The sequence below is a fragment of the Poecilia reticulata genome, linkage group LG16, assembly GCF_000633615.1.
Source record: "Poecilia reticulata strain Guanapo linkage group LG16, Guppy_female_1.0+MT, whole genome shotgun sequence".
NCBI classification, from domain to species: Eukaryota; Metazoa; Chordata; class Actinopteri; order Cyprinodontiformes; family Poeciliidae; genus Poecilia; species Poecilia reticulata.
The window spans coordinates 17,141,575-17,160,452 of record NC_024346.1 but is presented as its reverse complement, the minus strand read 5'-3'; the positions used below and the strand labels follow the sequence as shown (position 1 = coordinate 17,160,452).

General features: G+C 39.2%; 2 protein-coding genes across 5 annotated transcripts in view; both read right to left on the bottom strand.

Moving 5' to 3' along the window:
- itga8 (integrin, alpha 8) overlaps positions 1 to 2,133 on the bottom strand; it is a 52,855-nt gene extending 50,722 nt beyond the window's left edge. The window contains exons 1-2 of one of the 2 annotated variants that reach the window (XM_008432589.2): positions 1,879 to 2,133; positions 194 to 403 (exon numbers count right to left, since the gene is read on the bottom strand). In XM_008432589.2, coding sequence (XP_008430811.1) covers positions 194 to 387 — 194 coding nt within the window. In that variant the 5' untranslated portion in view covers positions 388 to 403; positions 1,879 to 2,133. Of the gene's footprint in view, positions 1 to 193; positions 591 to 1,878 lie in introns of those variants that run through there. The other variant, XM_008432588.1, reaches the window with a different exon arrangement.
- Positions 2,134 to 2,799: 666 nt separating this feature from the next.
- mindy3 (MINDY lysine 48 deubiquitinase 3) overlaps positions 2,800 to 18,878 on the bottom strand; it is a 28,555-nt gene continuing 12,476 nt past the window's right edge. For 2 of the 3 annotated variants that reach the window (XM_017309608.1, XM_008432592.2), the window contains exons 12-16: positions 13,464 to 13,536; positions 10,667 to 10,739; positions 8,176 to 8,263; positions 6,302 to 6,373; positions 3,368 to 4,305 (exon numbers count right to left, since the gene is read on the bottom strand). In XM_017309608.1, the coding sequence (XP_017165097.1) occupies positions 4,156 to 4,305; positions 6,302 to 6,373; positions 8,176 to 8,263; positions 10,667 to 10,739; positions 13,464 to 13,536 (456 nt within the window). In that variant the 3' untranslated portion in view covers positions 3,368 to 4,155. Of the gene's footprint in view, positions 3,015 to 3,367; positions 4,306 to 6,301; positions 6,374 to 8,175; positions 8,264 to 10,666; positions 10,740 to 13,463; positions 13,537 to 18,878 lie in introns of those variants that run through there. The other variant, XM_008432590.2, reaches the window with a different exon arrangement.

Below are 18,878 nucleotides of genomic sequence, written 5' to 3'. Positions count from 1 at the left end.
GGGGGACAAGACATATACAAGACAGAAACAGCTAATAGATAAGTTAACATGATCAATATAAGGGAATAATCCAAACACTATCCACATCACATTTTTTCCAATTAAACCGTTTTTTAATGAATAATTGAAGAGAGAAAACAAAAATCGAGAACAAACTTTTAAGGAGTCTATTGGAACTTATTTGGTCACTCACGTGTTCCTCTCAGTGCTTGCTTGATAGAAGTCAACAGAATATCCGAAATAACTCCCGTCGGGTCCGCTGTAAACCGTGGGATGCTCTGCGTAAAGGTTAAAACTCCAAACGCGGTTTGGCGCCGGCCACAGCACAGAGAGCACCCCCAGCATAAACATCCCAGCGGAGGAGGCACAATCCCACACACGCTCCATCCTGGACGACAGCAGGCTGCGCGGGATTCCACAGAAAAGGAGGAGAAATATAGAGGGCTCCCTGTGTGCAGGTGAGGGAGAAGTTTACGCGTTTGTCCAGAATGTGAAGATCGCTCTGCCTGCACTGCTTCAGATCTGCCTCTTGACACCCGTAAACCACCAGATCTAGCCAGAGCCTCCGCTACACAAGACTGCACCGCCGCGCTCCCACCCTCTGCACAAAACGTAACCCCCCCCCCCCCAACACACACACACACACACACACACACACACCAGGCACAAACCACATCCAAGCGCGCAAAGGGAGGTTGGCGCGTCACCGCTCAATTTACAACGCAGCTAATTTATAAACCCCATCCCGAAGTAATTTATTGTATTAAAGTAACATTTATGTAACAAACCAGTTTACAGATGACTGCGCACAGAGCACGCGCAAATAGTGGACGCGCACGCGCGTGATTAGTGAATTGAAACACCTTTCGGTCCTCCTTTTTAACAAGCCACCCATACCCCTAAAACAGGACCGCGTTTCCTTCCGTTGAGAATAATCTCTTGTAATTATGTCGCTAATTATTAGGTCGGCTCACAGCAGAAATCTCTCAAGTTATAGGCTGTGGACGTTTTAAAGTAGCCTGCTGTGCCCCCACCACACCTCCGCATCACCGTTTCACTCAACACCAGGCGATTTCACCCTCCCTTAGACCGCTGAGGTAACAAACTTCCTTCATGTTGGAAATAATATCCTCCAGTGAAAAGCCGTCTAGAGGTGACAGGCCACACCAGACTGGCTCTGTATATTTAGTTTTGCACACTTAGGAGCACTTGTCTTGTAAAATCTTTGGTATGTTGAGGAGAAACTGTTGCACCCTCTTTATAAACGCAGGAGGGGCTAATTTGCATTAGCCGCCCGAGGTTGTATGGGGCCTCGAGCAGAATTTGATTTTGAAATCCGCCTCTAGTTAAGCCTGCAACTACTACAGCGCAACTGAACACCATTTAAATGATCTAGGCTGGATTACTTTTAATTCTGCATGTACAAAACCCGTCTTATAATTATCCAGTTAGCCAATAATGAATCAGACAATGGGACTGACTTTCATCCCAACCACCAACTGTTCCAGTGTGCTGAACCTGAGGACACCAGCACAATGACATCATCTGCAAAAGGTCAGGATGTGGCCCTGAAGTTACCAAATCGTACATCCAGCGCTCCATGACCTCACCTTTAAACCATAGCATTCTCTGAACTGTTGACCACTAAAAATAGACACCAACCACCTTATGCAAGTATTAACAGGGCACAAATGCATTCATGGATAAAAGTTTGCCTTTGTTTTTGTGAGTTCAAAGTCCCTTTAGTCCCCCAGGGGGCCATCGTTAAGTTCAAGGTCTGCCTATATCTCGAGTCAGCCCAGGTTTAAGTAATAAATTAACACCCGAAAGAAAATAAAAATCAGGAAAGTGTGGCCAGGATAGAAGACAAATTCTTACCTGCCAAGTGGAGAACTTCATATGACCCAAAATGTTTCACACCAATCCATTCATTCTGTCCTCCATTTTTTATTTTTTAACGTACGCTTGGTTTATCTCCTTTAGAGCAGTAAAGAGGGTGTCAGACTAAAGAGAGAGAACAAGGAACAGAAGAGGGTCTGGTCTATCTCAGGTGTTTCTTTGAAAATCTAAATGAACAAAGAGGAGAAAAAAAACTGCACAAAAAGAACGGTGGGATCAGCTGCAGATGTTTTTAAAATTTTTTCCCCCCGTGACCATTAGAGAAATAAAAGGGAGATGAGGAGGATGATCAAATGTGAAAACAGTTCAATGGTTTTGCTTTAAGGCAACCATGACGCAATGCTATTTATCAGCTGTCTAAGTGTAGAAGTGTGTTTGTGCACACGTTCGCATCCGTCTTCAAGTCTAGCAGGATCCCCCATTACAGCATTACCAGGAATACACACTCATTGTTCAGGCTTCATCCAGTCAGTCTGCCAGTGTGCAATGATCAGAGATTTACTGCAGGTCACTCTGGATTGATTACAGCACAGCAACAGCAGTGGTTTATTTATTTCACTGCTCATTTTCCCACTTTATAAACTCATTGAATTGATTTTTTCTTTATTAAAACACATGCGGGCTAGAGTACTACACTAGTGTTTATGGACAGAGTGGGAGAACAGTTCTCTGCAAATTAATACATTAATAAGTTTAATTAAACTAATCTCCAACCTACAATTGTTAAAAATGCAAATTATGCCTGCGTTTCATACTAGCCAACAGTTTGGCATTGTGTTTGAAGTAGAAGTGTAGAGTTTGATTTGTATTTTTTTTTATGGAAGTTTTGGTGCTCGACAAACACCATCTTCTGTCTGAATGGGATTACTTTCTGTTTACAGAGAACCACTTAAGTCGCCATTAGTGTCTTGGGGATTTATTAAGATACTGATTTAGATTCTCTCTGGGACACACAACATAGGTTTGTGCTGATTTACTACCAAAGCTACAAAAAGGAGCTTAGACATTTGAAACCAGAGGTCATCTCCTGTTGGGTCATGACAAATTTATACAGGGCTCCTCGATGTTTTCCCATGTTAAAATTTCATACTTCTCCAGCCTCCTGGCTCTGCAACCTGCAAGCACAATAGAAATGAAGAAACTGTATATTTGGACAGATGGATCGATAGTGATAAAGGTCAAATGGGTGGATATACAATAGAAAACAGAATGAATGGATGAACGATGGACAAACAGATGGATGATGGACAAATGAAACAGATCGATCTACAAATGGCTGAAGAACAAATAGACTGATGATGGGTAAGCAATTGGAAAAAAGATTGAGAAATTGAAGGATGGATGGTTGATGAGATGGATGGATGACGGTCAAACAAATGGAAGGAAATATGATGGACAGATGGATGGCCAGGTTTCTAGGAGGAGGTTGATTAACATGTAAAAGCTTAAACAAAAACATCACACAGCATTTGAACAAAAGGAAAAAAACAACAGTGTTTATTCCTGAACCTTTGAGCGTGATAATAAATACAAGCACTTAACCACCATCCTATAATGCATAAAGCTCCCACAGAGCACCTAAACCAATTTGGACTTGGTTAAAATGCAGAAAACCTCCAGTTAGGATCTCTCCTTCGGGGTTGGTCCCTTTAATGCTGTAAACTCCAAGCAGTGGAAGTGGCTGTTGGCGGGTGAGTGAGTTTGTGTTCTCATTGGAGGAAGCTTTGGTAAGTTTGAACAGTTCTGTAGCTCTGGTGTAAGATTAAGGTTTCACAGTCGACTGGATCTACATGTGGTTCAGTGTGACTTTTAACAACACGCTTGTTGAACCAAATTCAGCTTTCTAAACAGTGTTTACATGTCTGCTGCTAAACTGTAACAGAAGTTATCAGCACGGCACGGTGCTGTTACGGAAATCATTCTTTTCTTTTTCGAGATGACCTCACCACAAACATCCTGTGTCTTAAATACAATCAATGGTGACTGCACAGCAGAGTTTGCATTTATGTGGAATGTGTGAATGTAGATGTAAGAAATGGATCTCAGGCTTGAGTGCTTTTTCCATTAACATGTTTGTCCCCCCTGTGTGCGTTGGGTTTCTTTTGTTGTTGTAGGTCTCTGTTGCATGTGCGCAAGTCTCTGAGGACTGCTGACCTTCCGTGGTCAGTGTGCACAGGGGAAGCTGAGGAGGGCCATGTGGCGAGGGGGGGCAGCAGTGGTCCGACCACATGCAAAGACACACCAAATGTTTCAGTGCTAGTTCATTGACGGTGAGAGGTTGGTGGCCCACAGCAGCTCAATGTAGGGCCACTTGGTCTGCAGGCAGCGCTTCACTGGCGTGTCATCAGTCCGGACCATCGGGTCTTCGAAACCAAGCACCAGAGCTGTCCCCTCCACATATTCAACCTAGAAGAAAGTGTCAGGGGTGTTCAGGAGCAGAATAAAAATGTGGTCAACATTATGTTTCTGTTTTTATTCAACTTTAATCTATTGATGCTGAGTTTTCTATGTCACAATGCAAGTGAGCACAACTTTCTCTGGTGACAAACACTATTTAAACAAAACAAAAGAAAAAGTCATATGACAAACTTTAGCAACTGTGTACAGAACAATATTGCAACATTTGCCCCTGAAGGTGGGAATGTGGCGACTGCTGTGTGTTTGAAGTTCAGGTCGTTAGAAAGACAAGACATCTAGCTTTGTGAGCATGTGCTACTGACGATATAGTTCTCCTCCCACTTTAAACCTGATATGAGCTAAAAGCTCTACAAGAGTGAGTGCAAAACTACCCTACAGGACTTTATGTAGTTACTTGTATCCAGGATCTTGTTCTTTCAGTCATGACCATAGTTAGTTTTTGAATCAGCTCTTGTTTTAACACAATAGACCAGAGAAGCTCCTGCCTTACCCCAGAGGCTCCAAAACTATCCATCTCTCGCTCCATCCCACAATTACTTGTGAACATGACATAATAAGAAGATTCAGACTTGGAGAAGAGGTATCTCATTCTGCTCTATGAATTGAGTGTCATTAAATGTATTTATGTAGTGCTTTTGTTCAAATTGACAACACATGTCAACTCATGGCTTGAAGATGTGAACAGATCACACTATCAAAAAACAAAAACAAAGATAAGAACATGAGATTCTCAAACTAAACATCTTTCCCCTCTCTTCCCTTGAGCTTCTCTCTCTGAAGACCACAAACAAAACATGGGAGTAGGGACAACTCTGTTTGACTCCAATGTGGCCTGAAATGTATTCTTGAAGGGTCACTTTTCAGACTTATTTAGTCTATTGAAAATGCAAACAGAAAAGTCTGTAAAGGAGAGCCTTACTATTGAGGATTCAAGGTAAGACACAATTTAAGTGAGAAAATGGAACATGAACAAGTTAAACAGGATTAGGTTAGGTCAACTCTCTCAATTTGTTAGAGAATCTGGCAAAGGCAAAACTGCAATGATAGTCAATGACACAATCAGTATGCCAACTGTTGCATGATGACATTATTGCCAACTTTTTCAACTTTATACATTTACCTTTAAAAAGGTTAGAATTAGTTATGTTGGGGCTGTGACTGTAGTTCAGAATGCTCAGATGCTGAACTATGAACATGACAGAATTCAGTTTTAACCTGCTTGATCTCAAGTTTTTGAAATGCTTCTCGTTCAGGGTTAATCTGCACCACACTACACAGAGCTAACAAAACAAATAAAGCTATTCACTTCATCTCCTAGCAGGCATTTCCACTGGAGGGGTCAGAGGGATGCATAAACATATACAGCAGGTCCTCTCAAAGAGACATGTGCAGGAGACGGCTGTCAGAGGGTCTGCTGTTTCCATCTTGAGCTGTGGGAATGGTTTTAACATCCTAATCTTATAGGCGCCTTGCTACTACATGTGTGTGTATTGTGTGCGACTTTGTGGGGGCACACATGATGTGCCATTTCTTCAACTTGAGGTAGCAGGATAGAAAAGGAGAGCTTCCAGAGACATGGCGGTGTTGATGGATGGGGAAACTGATATTCCTGAGTACGAGGTTTATGCAAAGCCACCAACTACATCCGCTGACAATCATCCATCAAATTGAGGCTGCTTAATAAGTTTGCGTTCCACCATTTTTCAAAGCAAGTCTGCTGACGGTAGCCTTCGCACTGAACCGACTCGAAGAAACAGGAGGGTTTAGCCGGGCCTTCGAAAGGATGGACAGGCCATTAGACTCGCAACAGCTACTGTTTATTCTGGAGTGGCTGGCCGCCTCCGGCTGTGTGTATGCACGAGTGCGAGTGTGTATGAATGATGACAGGAAAAGAAGAGAGGTAATTGGGAGAGAGGCTGGGAATATTAAAAGGAACCGCCACCATTACTTATAATGGAAAAACCCATATGAAAGAGTGGCTTACCCTCTCTTTGTGGTTGGACTGTTTAAGTCCATTGTAGTGGTAGATGGGAAATGAGTCTGGGATTCCTGAATCCTGAAACAAAGAGTAAAAAACATGCTTGGTTGTCAAAAAGAGGCTCTAAGCAGACTGTTCTCACAGACATGGAGAAGACTGGCAGGGGCATAACATTCATAAACCAAAAAGTCAAACAGTCACATCTCTTGCCTGCAATAGGATTTATAGTAAATCCCATGTGTTAAACCTAAACGTGTGGCTATCGGTACGCTGTGAAGCTCAACTCCAGTAACTACAAAAGCTTAAAACAATGACTGCAAGCAAAGACACTTCCCATGAAATTGGGTGTGTTGTCCAGCTTCTCGTGTTTGTATGCCTACATATGAAACCTTAACCCTTGCAACAATCCCATGTGTGTCTGAGTGTGTGGGTCCAGTTGGCTAATGGTAGTGTAATTTCTTTGCGGCTCCGAACCATTCCTCTGGTGATTCCCTAAAGCCCTGATCACTTTAACACAGTTCCCCTCCATCTCTTCTCCTCCATCTTCTTTACCAGTTCTGTCTCATAAAAGCATCTTACTGCGTTTTCTGAGCTCCTCAAAAAGTAATCTCAGATGATTGTGAACACACACACGTTTCATATGAGACGCCACAGGAATGTTTTAAGCCCAGAAAGATTTGTTAAAGCAGTGCTATACTTATGCTTGGCAACAAAAACCTTTGTGCCATCCATGTGTGCACAGTCTGTCCAAAAGTAGTAAACCTCCCGGAGCTTTTTCACATTTGCTTACATTTAGATACTAAATTTCAATGTATTTTATTGTGATTTTAATTTTCAACAAAGAAGTATGTAATCAAACTAGTGCATAATTGTAAAATCTAAGAAAAGTTGCACATGTTTTTTAAAAAAAGTATAACTCTTAAGTGGCCAGACTTCATATACATTTATTGCATTTCTACTAAGCCCCATCTATTATAACAACATTCAGTTCAACAAAGTAGAAGAACTCTTCTAATTAGTAAATACAGTCAACCTGTGTTTAATCTGAAGGCAGGGGAACATTAAATGGAGTCAAAAACTGATTAAAAAGCTCTAATCAGATGAGACCAAAAGGCAACTCTTAGATCAACATGCAAAATTTTGTCTGTAGTGGAAAACTATGTATATGCATATGCAAACTGAGGTTTATGTGCGCAAATAACATTTATGGAAAGACTGATGTACTTAAATAAGACAATTATCATTTGACTACAAAAAAGGAATAAAAAATGTATGTTTCTTTCCATTCCTTTATTGATATGTTAGCTATTTATATTTATGCATTTTATTAAAATAGATGCACATGATTAACAGGGTCTTAAATTCAGTTTATCACAAACTTTATTCCAATGGGCAAACACTTTGGAGGGACACTTTTCTTCAGCAGGAACAGGAAAGCTGGTCAAATGAATAAAGCCTCTTAAAAATCAATACAAACATATCCATGTTGGCCCAGTCAAAGTTCAAACCTAAATTCAAAGAGGAATCTGTGGCAGGACTTCAAAATTCAACCTTCTAATCTGACTAAGTTTGCACAGGATGTGCAGGTGAGAAAGTATCATGAAGCTTTAAAAGTATTAACCAACTGTGTTCTGAAGCATCCTTTTCCCTCTACATAACCGATTTACAATAAAACACAGCAACGTTTGTGGTTCTAACATGAAAATGTGTCAGTTTAAAAAAAGAAAAGAAAGGCTCCTTGGCAACAAGCTGTAAGCTCAGACCTCTCTCAATATGTTTTAGCCATGATATGGATCATGTGATATGTGGAAGGCATGCGTCATACACTGCATCTTTTGAAGTGAAAGTTGATTTCCAGACACTCTCTCACACACACATACCTGATCTGGGAAAAACTCCAAGAGAAAAGGGCCCAGAAGAATTATGCCCAAGCTCTCTGGATCAAGCTTATTCTTCACCAGGCTGACACTGAGAAGGCACAGACATGGAGGACAGAGACATGAAATCAACAAAAAACTCAGCAGACAAAACAGAACCAGAAAAATAAAACAACAAGCGTATAAAAAAAAGAGGAGGAGGAAGTGGGAAGAATGCATCAGTGCAGCACAAAATAACAAGCTTTGTGTATGACAACTGAGCCAAACTTACAATCACCTCATCACTCAGTGTGGATTTGAGATGCATGTTTTGGTCAGTGTGCGCCTGTTTTTCACAAATACTGTGGTACAACTAAATATACCTCTTTCCAGACATTCCTGTGTCGGATCAGTGTTATTATTACTCCACTACGATAAAAAAATTGAACAGATTGTCCTTTTAAGGGAGAAAAGAGGGAAGAGAGTGTTTTACTCAGACACACACGGAGGAGAGATCATTCCTCAAACTACTGCTGAAGCTGCTGCAGAGCAATGGAGGCTCTTAAATCTTTATACTATGTTATGTAATTGAATGACAATAGTTTAGCAATGTTTTAACAATAAAAAATAAATGACAAGAATTATAATAATATCCGTTTATTTAAAAAAACATGGTTGTGAAAAGTTTAAGAAGAAGTATTTGTAGTCAATTTGTATATATACAAATTGTCTCTATATATATATGTATAATACACACAATAATGAAAAAAACGATCAGGACCACTTACTCTTTTTTTAATGATCTGTGGCTTGATTTGTTCTTAAATGGAGTCAGATGATATTTATAGCATCAAAACACATCTGTCAGAGTGATATTACACTGCAGGCCACATTTATCAGCACCTCTAGCAAACATGTATAAGAAAGCCTAAAAATAAATTAACCTTTTCCACCAGTAGTAGCATAAAATACTGCAGACAAAATTAGGTGACAAGGGTAACAGGAACCTCCAATCATTAAATCCATAATTTGACACATGGTCCTATTTTTTAAAGCCATTGGCCACCAGATTGCACAAAGACCCTCACCATGACTTCAGCTGGAATCTTGTGTTTTGGGCACTTCAGACTTTTTTTTTAGAAAACCATCATAGTTGGTTTGACGAGACACAAAGGATAAAAATCTAAAAAACGACCTCAGGTCAATTGTAAGATTGAGTGGAGGATGTCACCAGGAGATCTTTAATAGATAGCGTCATACAAAACAAAACTAAAAAATGAGCCATTACTGGATGCTTAAACACAATACTCATTAAAACATATGGCCAAATCAACACAGACATTGTTCAACAACATCCTTTCATAATCACTTTAATCCTAATGAAATGGACTTAAAATTGTAGACAATCTAGGAAGACTGTGCAAAAAAAAAAAGAATAATTAAAGATCTCCCTCCTTATTGCCTGGTGTGATGTAGAAGAAAATAGAGTGCCATCTTAAACATGACTGTGCAAAGTATTAATAGCAGATGCGTCAATCATTATTGGACTTTTACTAAAATCAGTTACGATTTCTCCCACAAACTAATTGCACTCAGCTTTTAAAGGTTGGGTTTTTTGAAAATTTTCAGTGTAAGATCAATTTGTTTGAAGTTTGTTACAGATTTGTGGTGCAAAGAAGCTGAATGCTGCTTTTTCCATGTTTGGTTCTGGGGATGCAGAGCAGATCAGAACCAGAAATATCTGAGTAGTCTAGAAGGCTGATACAAGATATGCTTTAAAATGCATTTGTTTAAGTGTCTTGCAGCATCTTTACCAGGGTTGCTAATAAGTGTTTAAGGTGCTGTAGATAAACAAAATAAAAAGTTCTGTGACTGTACAGTGAATAAATTCATCTACTTTTGACTGTCAAAAGTTATTTCAAGGTCCCTTTAAAAACAGTACCCTCCTATTAAGAAAAACAATCTAGATGATCCTGTTAAATTATTTACCCTATTCATTTTTTTTAATTGCATGAATCAGTGCACAAACTCTATATGTGGGAATGAATGTGCTTTGCACTGGGAGTTTCCCTCCTGTTTGCTAAGTTTGTTGTGATCTATTGGCCATCTGGGGGTCTGCAGACCTGATCGGTGGTCCAGTATTTGGCAAAGCTCCCCGACTGCAGCATTCGGGCTTACTGTTCCTCCGAGAGAGAAAACGTGCTTCTGTTTCAAGTGGTGCTTTCAAGCATTTCTTCGATCTCTTTGTCTTTGTTCCTGCTGTTAATAATCTCCCTCTTAGCCAGTTTCTGACTTTTTCCTCCTTCTCCTAGGCTTTTATAGCGACGCTCTCTCTTGCTTTACTTTACGGCAGCCTGGTAGTGAAACCTGAGCCCAGGGTCACTGACCTGGCCTGGCCTTGACTCAGGAGGTAGAACTTTAGAAGGTCCACAGGTGCGACGTTCAACCACACAAGCTAACATTTCCCCGACACACACGCAATCTTTCATTAAGCCTTGAACAGGCAAGGACTTACTATTCAGGCTCTGAGACAAGGTCAAGAGCTTTCATTACATCCTCCAAAAGAGACTCTGGTATGAAGCCATTATCTAGAAAGAGACAGACAAAAGGAGGCATAAGGAGACATTGGTACATCATACAATAAGTTGAGAAAGGGCAAAGCATTTAGAAACATACACAAACACTGGCACATCAAGTTGCAGATCCTGTGCAATGAAGTCATCTGACAACTCTCATATAAAAACTCTTGGTTCTTTCGCTCTGATTGGAACTGCATGATTGTGTTACCTGAAAGCAGTAACTTTAAATGCAAACATGTGTTTTTACCCGCTTTCTCTGGCTGGATACTTGTAGGTTTATGTCACTGTGAGCTAGTGGGTTATCTTGTTCAGACTCTAGCATATTCCCCGACTGTGTTGTGGAGATTAATTGACGATTACGGAGCTTGCTCTCTCACAAGCAGCTCTTTTCTTCTCGGTCCAAAAACAGATGTCGTTCCCACAGCGACAACTGATAGTGGCTGTGAAGTAAGAGGATGCAGGCACACACAAACAACGCAGCGCAGGGACATGACAAACTAATATTCGACTGCGACAGAGACGGGGAATTTCTGAGGCGACTTATGAGTCAGTGCGTTGTGTGCGATTGTGTGTGGCAGTTTTTTTTTTCCATAACAAAAGGAGCTGTGCTGACTCTACATGCGACAGACAGTTTTACATCCCTTACCGCAGCGCTCAACTGCACGCTGCATGGATATGCGTGTTGTGTACAGTATTCTCCTTTCATGTGTGCACATATGCCGTTAAGCGCGTGGGTTCACCGACAGCAGACAAAGCATGTGCTTGTGTGCACGCGTGTGCGTGAGAGGAGACCATATGGTACGCAGAACCTGCTGGCGCTGCTGTACTGTGCAACAGGAAGGAACAAATAAAGAGCAAGAAAGAACAAATGACAGTTATGTTTACAGATCTATAGATGAGGTTTTCTGAGCAGACAGGACTGCGTCTAGTAGCTGGAAGGGTTAATCTCAGCAGGTCCTGGAACGTTCAGAATGAGGTCCACAAATCAGAACGTGCTCACAAAGGGCCAGAAAGTCAGCAGGGCTGCTTAAGGCAGCTGAGAATGACGAGCTTCATTTCGCAGTATAAACAAATGTATGTGAACACAACAGCTTCATCATGGGCTGTGTCTAAACTGTTCAATGTGACAATATATGACTACATTTTTCATGTTCTTGTTTGATTATTATACAATAATTAACTCCTGATGTAATTAAAATAATTACACCAGGAGTTCATGCTGTGAAACTGTGAAAACATGATACTTGACAAATAATATTTTAATATAGATTGGATCCAAACAGTCCTTTACAATTGTGATATTACAGACTTGCAATCATAAAATGTGTAGGTTTTACAAACCAAAAATGTTGTTTTACAGACTCTTCATTAAGTGAAGGACAGCACTGATCAATGTGTAGTTCTCATGTTTGTCAATCTAAACGTAATCTCTGCAATTTCTGGACCCATTTTGAATTGATTTTACCATTCGTGTGACAAGTTTTGGGATTGGGCCGAGTTTCGCCTTATTTGCGTCGTGCATCACTCCAGAATCTTCGATCTCCAGATTGAAGATTCTGAAGTGATGCTTTGACGTACAGCTTGAGCAATCAACTCACATCTCAGCTTCTGGTCGTACAGTGAGAGAACATGATTTGAATACTGAACTCTGCAATGTAGTCAGTTTGAGCTGATGCTGAAAATATTGTGCAGTGTATGCTCACAAGTCCTAATGCAAAAAAAAAAAAAAAAAGCTTCCTTTTGTGTTTTAACAGAGTAAAAACAGAGTAAAAATAGCTGGATAAATTTCAAGTTACATTTTAAAGTTAACATTTTTGTTAAGCATAGAATTATCAAGTTCAGCTTAGACCAGATCAGGCTTTGTCTGACATGGCCAAACAACAACAAAAAAAACCAAACAAACAAAAAAAACAAACCAAACCCCCTGCCCCCCAACTTTTATTTTAATGACAGAAGATTTTATTCTTGATTTGTCATTATTACAAAAAACAAAACTTTTTAAAAAGGTAAGCTGTATTTGGCAGAAATAAATTAACCAGTCTTTGAAAATAAATAGGCTGTTTTGGTTCGTAACTATTATGCTACACTAGTGTGGTAGATAGTCCATGGATGTAATAAACAAAGTAGATGTGGAAAAAATCATCTGGGCAGAAGATGCAAACAAAACAAGATGTGATGTCTAAGAGAAAAATAAAAAAAGACCTATGGCTGATTGCTCCTTCATGTCTTTTGGGCTGCATTTCTAGAGATGTTCTCTTTGTAAGCAGAAACAGCTGTTTGTAAATAATATGTCCTCTAAACAGGATATTTCAGTCACATCTTATGCAAATTAACCACAGAGAGAAAAAAAAAGCAACAGCAAAAAACTAACTTTCAACTTCAAAATGCAGATAAAATAAATCAGTCATGTCCTTCCCACTCCCTTCTACCCCCGTTAGCTGGAAGAGGCAATAAGGCAGAGAAAAAAGGGGGAAAGAAGAAAGAGGCAGGATGGTTGACTCAGCTGTTGGAGGGGCTGATCTGACTAACTTCAACAATAACAGCAGAGATCAGAGCCATTTTGTTCCCCATGTAGAATAAAAGGAAAGAGTGACTGAGAAGGGAGAGATGGACAGGGGAAGTTTTCAATTAATCTGAAACATGGGGGAAAAAAAGAAAGCCCACAGGGAGTGGGGTGCAAGATTATGATCACATGTGCAGTGCAAATGATGCAAACACTTGTTGCTTATTTACCTTCCGGATCAAATGACTGGAAAACCCTTCTTGCTTGTTCTGATGGAGATTCTGGACCTACCAACGACATCTCCTATTGGGAAGCAGCCAAATAGGCGAAAGAGGGAGAGAAAGGAAGAAACACAGGGAGAGAAGAATAGCAAAAGTTAAAAAAAGAGAAAAAACGAGCTCTGGATAACAAACTGGAGGAAATGCATAGAGATTTTTAACTAAATCTCTATGCAAAGGAGGAGAGAGGGTAGAAACTCAAAAAAATGGAGCAGATTTTAAATTGGTTTCTCAAAGAAAAGAGCTTCAACAACTGTACAACAGGAGGAATTCTAGAAAAAAAAGAAAACATGGCAGAAAATTAAATTATACAATTTCGGATTTCGAAGGTTAAGAAAAAAATATATAACCAAAGTACCACACATATGTATTACACGAGATCAGCATATTTTGTCAGTCACTAGTGACTTTGTGGTGCAGCAATAGTGTATGTTAAACAGGTAATTGATGTGATAGACAAAATCTGTGCAGTGAGAGGGGCTGAAGCAATCAGCACAGAGTACTGGGTAATTAACCGATCCGCTGATAAACTTAGCTTGTTTTCAGTCCAAACACACAATCAGGAAATCAAGCCCTACACATATAGACCATGTTCTGTGATAAACGTCACTGTGTTTGTTGACCAAGAAAGGGCTTTACAGTAAAGCAGTGATGGAAGGGAATGAACAAAAGTGAAATGTGTTTGTTGATCTACACATTTTGATGCCTTTAATGACAGGCCTACAATCTACAGTACATATTTGCCTTGGGAAAGTATTCATAGTCCAAGTTACACACGGAAAACTTCAATACTTCTCATTGGGATTTTGAATGATGGGAAAGTAACAGATCTCACATAACTGAAGTGCAAAAAGGATGCATATTTTAAGAACTGGTCCACCGAGACAACATTTGAAATCTGTGATACATGCAATACTCTGTATGGGGCAGAAAACTGATACTTCGTGTTTCACTGGACACAGTGTCACCATGGTGAAACATGCATCATGCTGTGGCAATGGGTTTTATTCGGCAGGGAAAAAGTAAAGGCTGCAAAAAATAAAAAATAAAAAGTTGAGAGCTGCTTCACATTTTTAAACAAAACAACACATTCAGCAAGAGCTATGCAGGGATCCCCGTCTACCCGACTCTATTATATCTCTTTGCATTTGATAGCTGGCAGCGACATATACAGGTGGCTTGTAAGTGAAATTACAAAGAAAATGGTTTCTACCATGTGTTGACTCTTCAAAAGCGGACTGAATACTATATAAAACACCAAGGTAAATAAAAAACAACTTTTTTAAGGCCTAGAGTAGCTAAATGTTTTATTCTTGGTAATGAACGTTCTGAAGGCTTTAAACTCAAAACTTAACTTGTCCAACAAGATTTCTTAAGCTTAGTCTGATTTTTTAATAAGAATCTGAATTGTTTTTTAAATTTAAGATTCCAATTTGCTTGAAAGATTATTGGAAACCTGACAAAAGAACAACCAATGAGTTCTTACAAGAAAAACTATTTTCTTTTAAAGCAGAGAAAGCCACATGATTAAAAATGATGAGAAGAGCGGAAAATGAAGAGAATAAACTTTTAAGCATTTTAAAATATGCCCTTTTTTTTTTTTATTCCAACTAAAACACGTCCAAAATCGTAGATGAAAGCAGAAAGGGTCTCACTGTTCTTGCCTGAGTGTGGGAGGGCGAGTATTTATGACAACAAATCGCTGGACAAACACATAATGTTTTGAGAGAACAAATGAACCCTGCTCATCTCCTTTTAGCTGGCCTCTTTATTAAACCTAGAGCCTCGGATCCACACAGCCTGCTTGGGTTTCACAGTCCACTTATTACTGTATTCGGGGCTTACTCAGCGAGAGAGGGGCGTTCAAGGCAGACACATCAAGAAGAGATGACTCCCAGCTGCTGGCTCTTCAAATGTAAAGAAAAACAGTCACACGCCAGAGAATATATGCTCGCATACCGTTCTGTCACACAAACTATCGCAAGGGGGCCGACATGTTAACATTACAGGCTCCATAAAGCCGACAGCATTTTTGTCATAAGCAGAATACGTCAGTGTTACACTGATGATTGTGGACAACAGTTTGCAGGAGGAGGAAAAGTGATGAAAAGCTCTTTAGGATCTAAAAACAAACAAATCAGATTAAGTTTAATTATAATGACCTGCAAAAGTAATCGTACCCTTTAAAAACTTAACATTTCGTCTTTCTACAACCGCATACTTTAATATATTATGGCAAATTGGAATTTAAATAGAAACAACAATTTGTATTCAGTCCTCCTTACTCCGATATCCTTAAGAAAAATCTGTTTGAGACTACTCCCTTGACAAGAAAACTAGCTGGTCCATGGAGTGCATTTGTATACAATTAACTATCCATATCTGAACTTTAAAAGGAAGAAAGGCATAAAGAAAGCTGTTGCTGAAAGAAAGATGTTTCTCACGTTTTGTAGGGTGCACATACAGCATGTCAGCAAACGAGCAAAATAATACTACAACAATCCCAATGTTGAAACGTAGTGGTGGCAGCTTCAGTAAACCGAGTTTATGGGAAGATGGATGGAACTAGATTACCAAGAAAAAAAGCTATCTGGTAATGGTGTTGCACGTTCAGATGACATCATAACTTGTGAAAAACAAACAAACATGTAACTAAAACACAGGGTTTCTTTGTGCTTCAAATTTATTGCAAACATAGGCCCATGATCGTGAGTAATGCATTCATCTACAGGGGGAAGGGAAAAAAAAAAGTTTTTCTAACTTCTATCTAAACAACATCGTTTAATTTAAAAAGTCGCATCTGGCTCCATCTGCTTTGTTGGCAAAGAAACAAGTCAGTTGAAGCTTCTTAGACTTTACGAGAATGCCTTTATGTCCTCCTAAAACATTTTCTGATGCAAACACTACTTGCATTGACAACCTGAATCTGTTGTACTCATAAGCTAATATTTATTTTAGTCCAAATAGTTATTTGTAACGTTGCTATTGCGTACAGTGAATAGCGATGTATTGCGCAAAATCTGGGAAAGTATAGAGTATGAATACTTTTACAAACCACTTTATACTATATTTCCTAACAAATAAAACAAAGTGAAAAACTAGGAAACTTTATACTCAAAGTTCATGAATTAAAACAGTTTTCATGTAGATCATGTTTACTAACAATTGCAACATGATACTGGCTTTATCAGAGGATAAACTTTACAAATCGGTCATCAGGGAACTAAGAGTGACCTGCCTTTACGGTGTTTTTCTTTTTAAACCCACCAAAATGAGCATGTTGAAAGGAACAGAGACAATTGTGACTCATTGTTGCAAAAGATAGTGCAGATAAGCACAGGCACTAATAATGGCTGCAGAAATGACAGAACTGTGTGTGTGTGTGTCTCTGTATGCGATGACATGTCTGCTTGCTTGTCTTTGATCTGTGTTTTATTAGAGGCCTCAGGAAGATGCTGCTGAGTTGGAAAACAAGTCACGGAGCTAACACTCTCTGCAGGGAGGTTTGGAAGTGTGCGCCTGTCTACTTGGTGTCTCTTCTTTCTCTACCGTGAGCATATTGGTAAGAGACAGAATCTGAGCAATAAACACTCTGCATCCCCTGACACCAAATGTTTGTTTATACGGGAGCATTGAATTCTTTTCTGCTTAGAGCTCCTACAAATACACAAAACAACGCAGAGACACACTGCAGCACCAAGACCAACTCTCTTTAAGTGTGGCTAATGAAATCAAGGAGCACATTCCAAACTCTGCAGTTTGACCTTTTATGCACAAACCCTTGACCTGCATGACAACGCAACAACAATATACCCCAAATGAGTAAAGGATGAATAACATACAGATACACGCTTCCCGACTGATTAAAAAAACAAATTATACTGCGGGATTATTTTCTCTAACTCAAAGCATCAGTAAACGGGATAAAAAAATATATATACATATTTAAGAACTAATTTAACTGTTTTATGCAGTATGAAGAGAGTGAGTGTGTTTTTGATTAGTCAGTTTCCAAATTTTTCACATTTAAAATCCATTCTTTTCCAGAATAAAAGTTGTAGAACATTTTTAAAGAGAAAATAAGTTGGACAAACAGAAAGATTGAAGAATAAATTCATATAAATGGGTGAATGGACAGAAGAATTAATAAACTAGGAAAAATGGACAGATGAAGGCATAAGGGAAAACAGATGGATAGATGAATGTTGGATAAAGATCATGGGCAAATGGAAGAATGAAAGGGGAGAGAACAGAGACAGAGAGAAGGAGAACAAACAGGAAGATGGAAACCAGGGTAGTGAACTGAGGGACAGAGGCTATGGATAGACAGGGAAAATACAAATAGGGTTGTCAAAATAGTCAATATATCAAAACAAAAAATTATTAAAAATACAATAAAAAAATATTGGACAGAATTAATTTGTTCTCCAATTTGCCCAAATTATGGCACTTCTGGTAGAAAAGCTGCAGAAACAGAGACGCTCGGTCCCTCCCCTCCCTGCACGCGCACACCTACCAAAACATAGGGTTGCTTCTATAAGTTTTAAATTCCAACACGGCGAGGACATTTTGCCCCAAAAAACAAAACAACAACATAATATGCAACCTTCTTAAGCTGACAAGGCAAACACAAAAGCGTCGTTATGAGGAATTTTCTCTTCTGATGCAGACAGTCAAGACAAAAAAAAAATCTTAAGCGCTTCCCGGGGCATCTACTGGAGATCCGGTGGCCCACCAGTTCTGCACCACACGACATTCTAATCACGTAGCACTCTGTTCTACTGTGGTATGAGTTAATACAGGAAAATATTAATCAGCACATGGCTTAGTAGACTATCAAATACTCAAGCCACAAAACAAACCAGTGTTGGATCTTGTTTATGCTTGTAATAGGTTTTGCATGAACTAGATACAGGTTTGTTTTCAGTCAATGTATTTATTAATATATAATGACCCTTTATTTGTTAACGAGTAGTAAAATCAATTTGTACGCAATATTAAATTGACAGGCAAATGCAAGAACACACTGGCACACTAATGACAAGCAATATTAAATGTGAAATATTTACACAACTGAATCAAAAATAGTACTCACTTCACAAAGGATATTAAAACTTACTAAGTGTCATCTTGTTTACTGCCAGACCAAACAGCGAAGTGACACTTAAATTATATAATTTTATAAACAAGGGTTCAATTGCCCTCTACTTATTCGTGGATGTTATAATTAATCATATTTTTGCATTCAACTAGAAAGAACCTGTGGCTTCAAAAAAAATGTTGTCACAGTGTTGTAAATGGATAGAAGAGCCAAACGGAGAAATGTAAAAAGTTAGTGCAAACGGATGGATTGTTTTTAGGATAGCA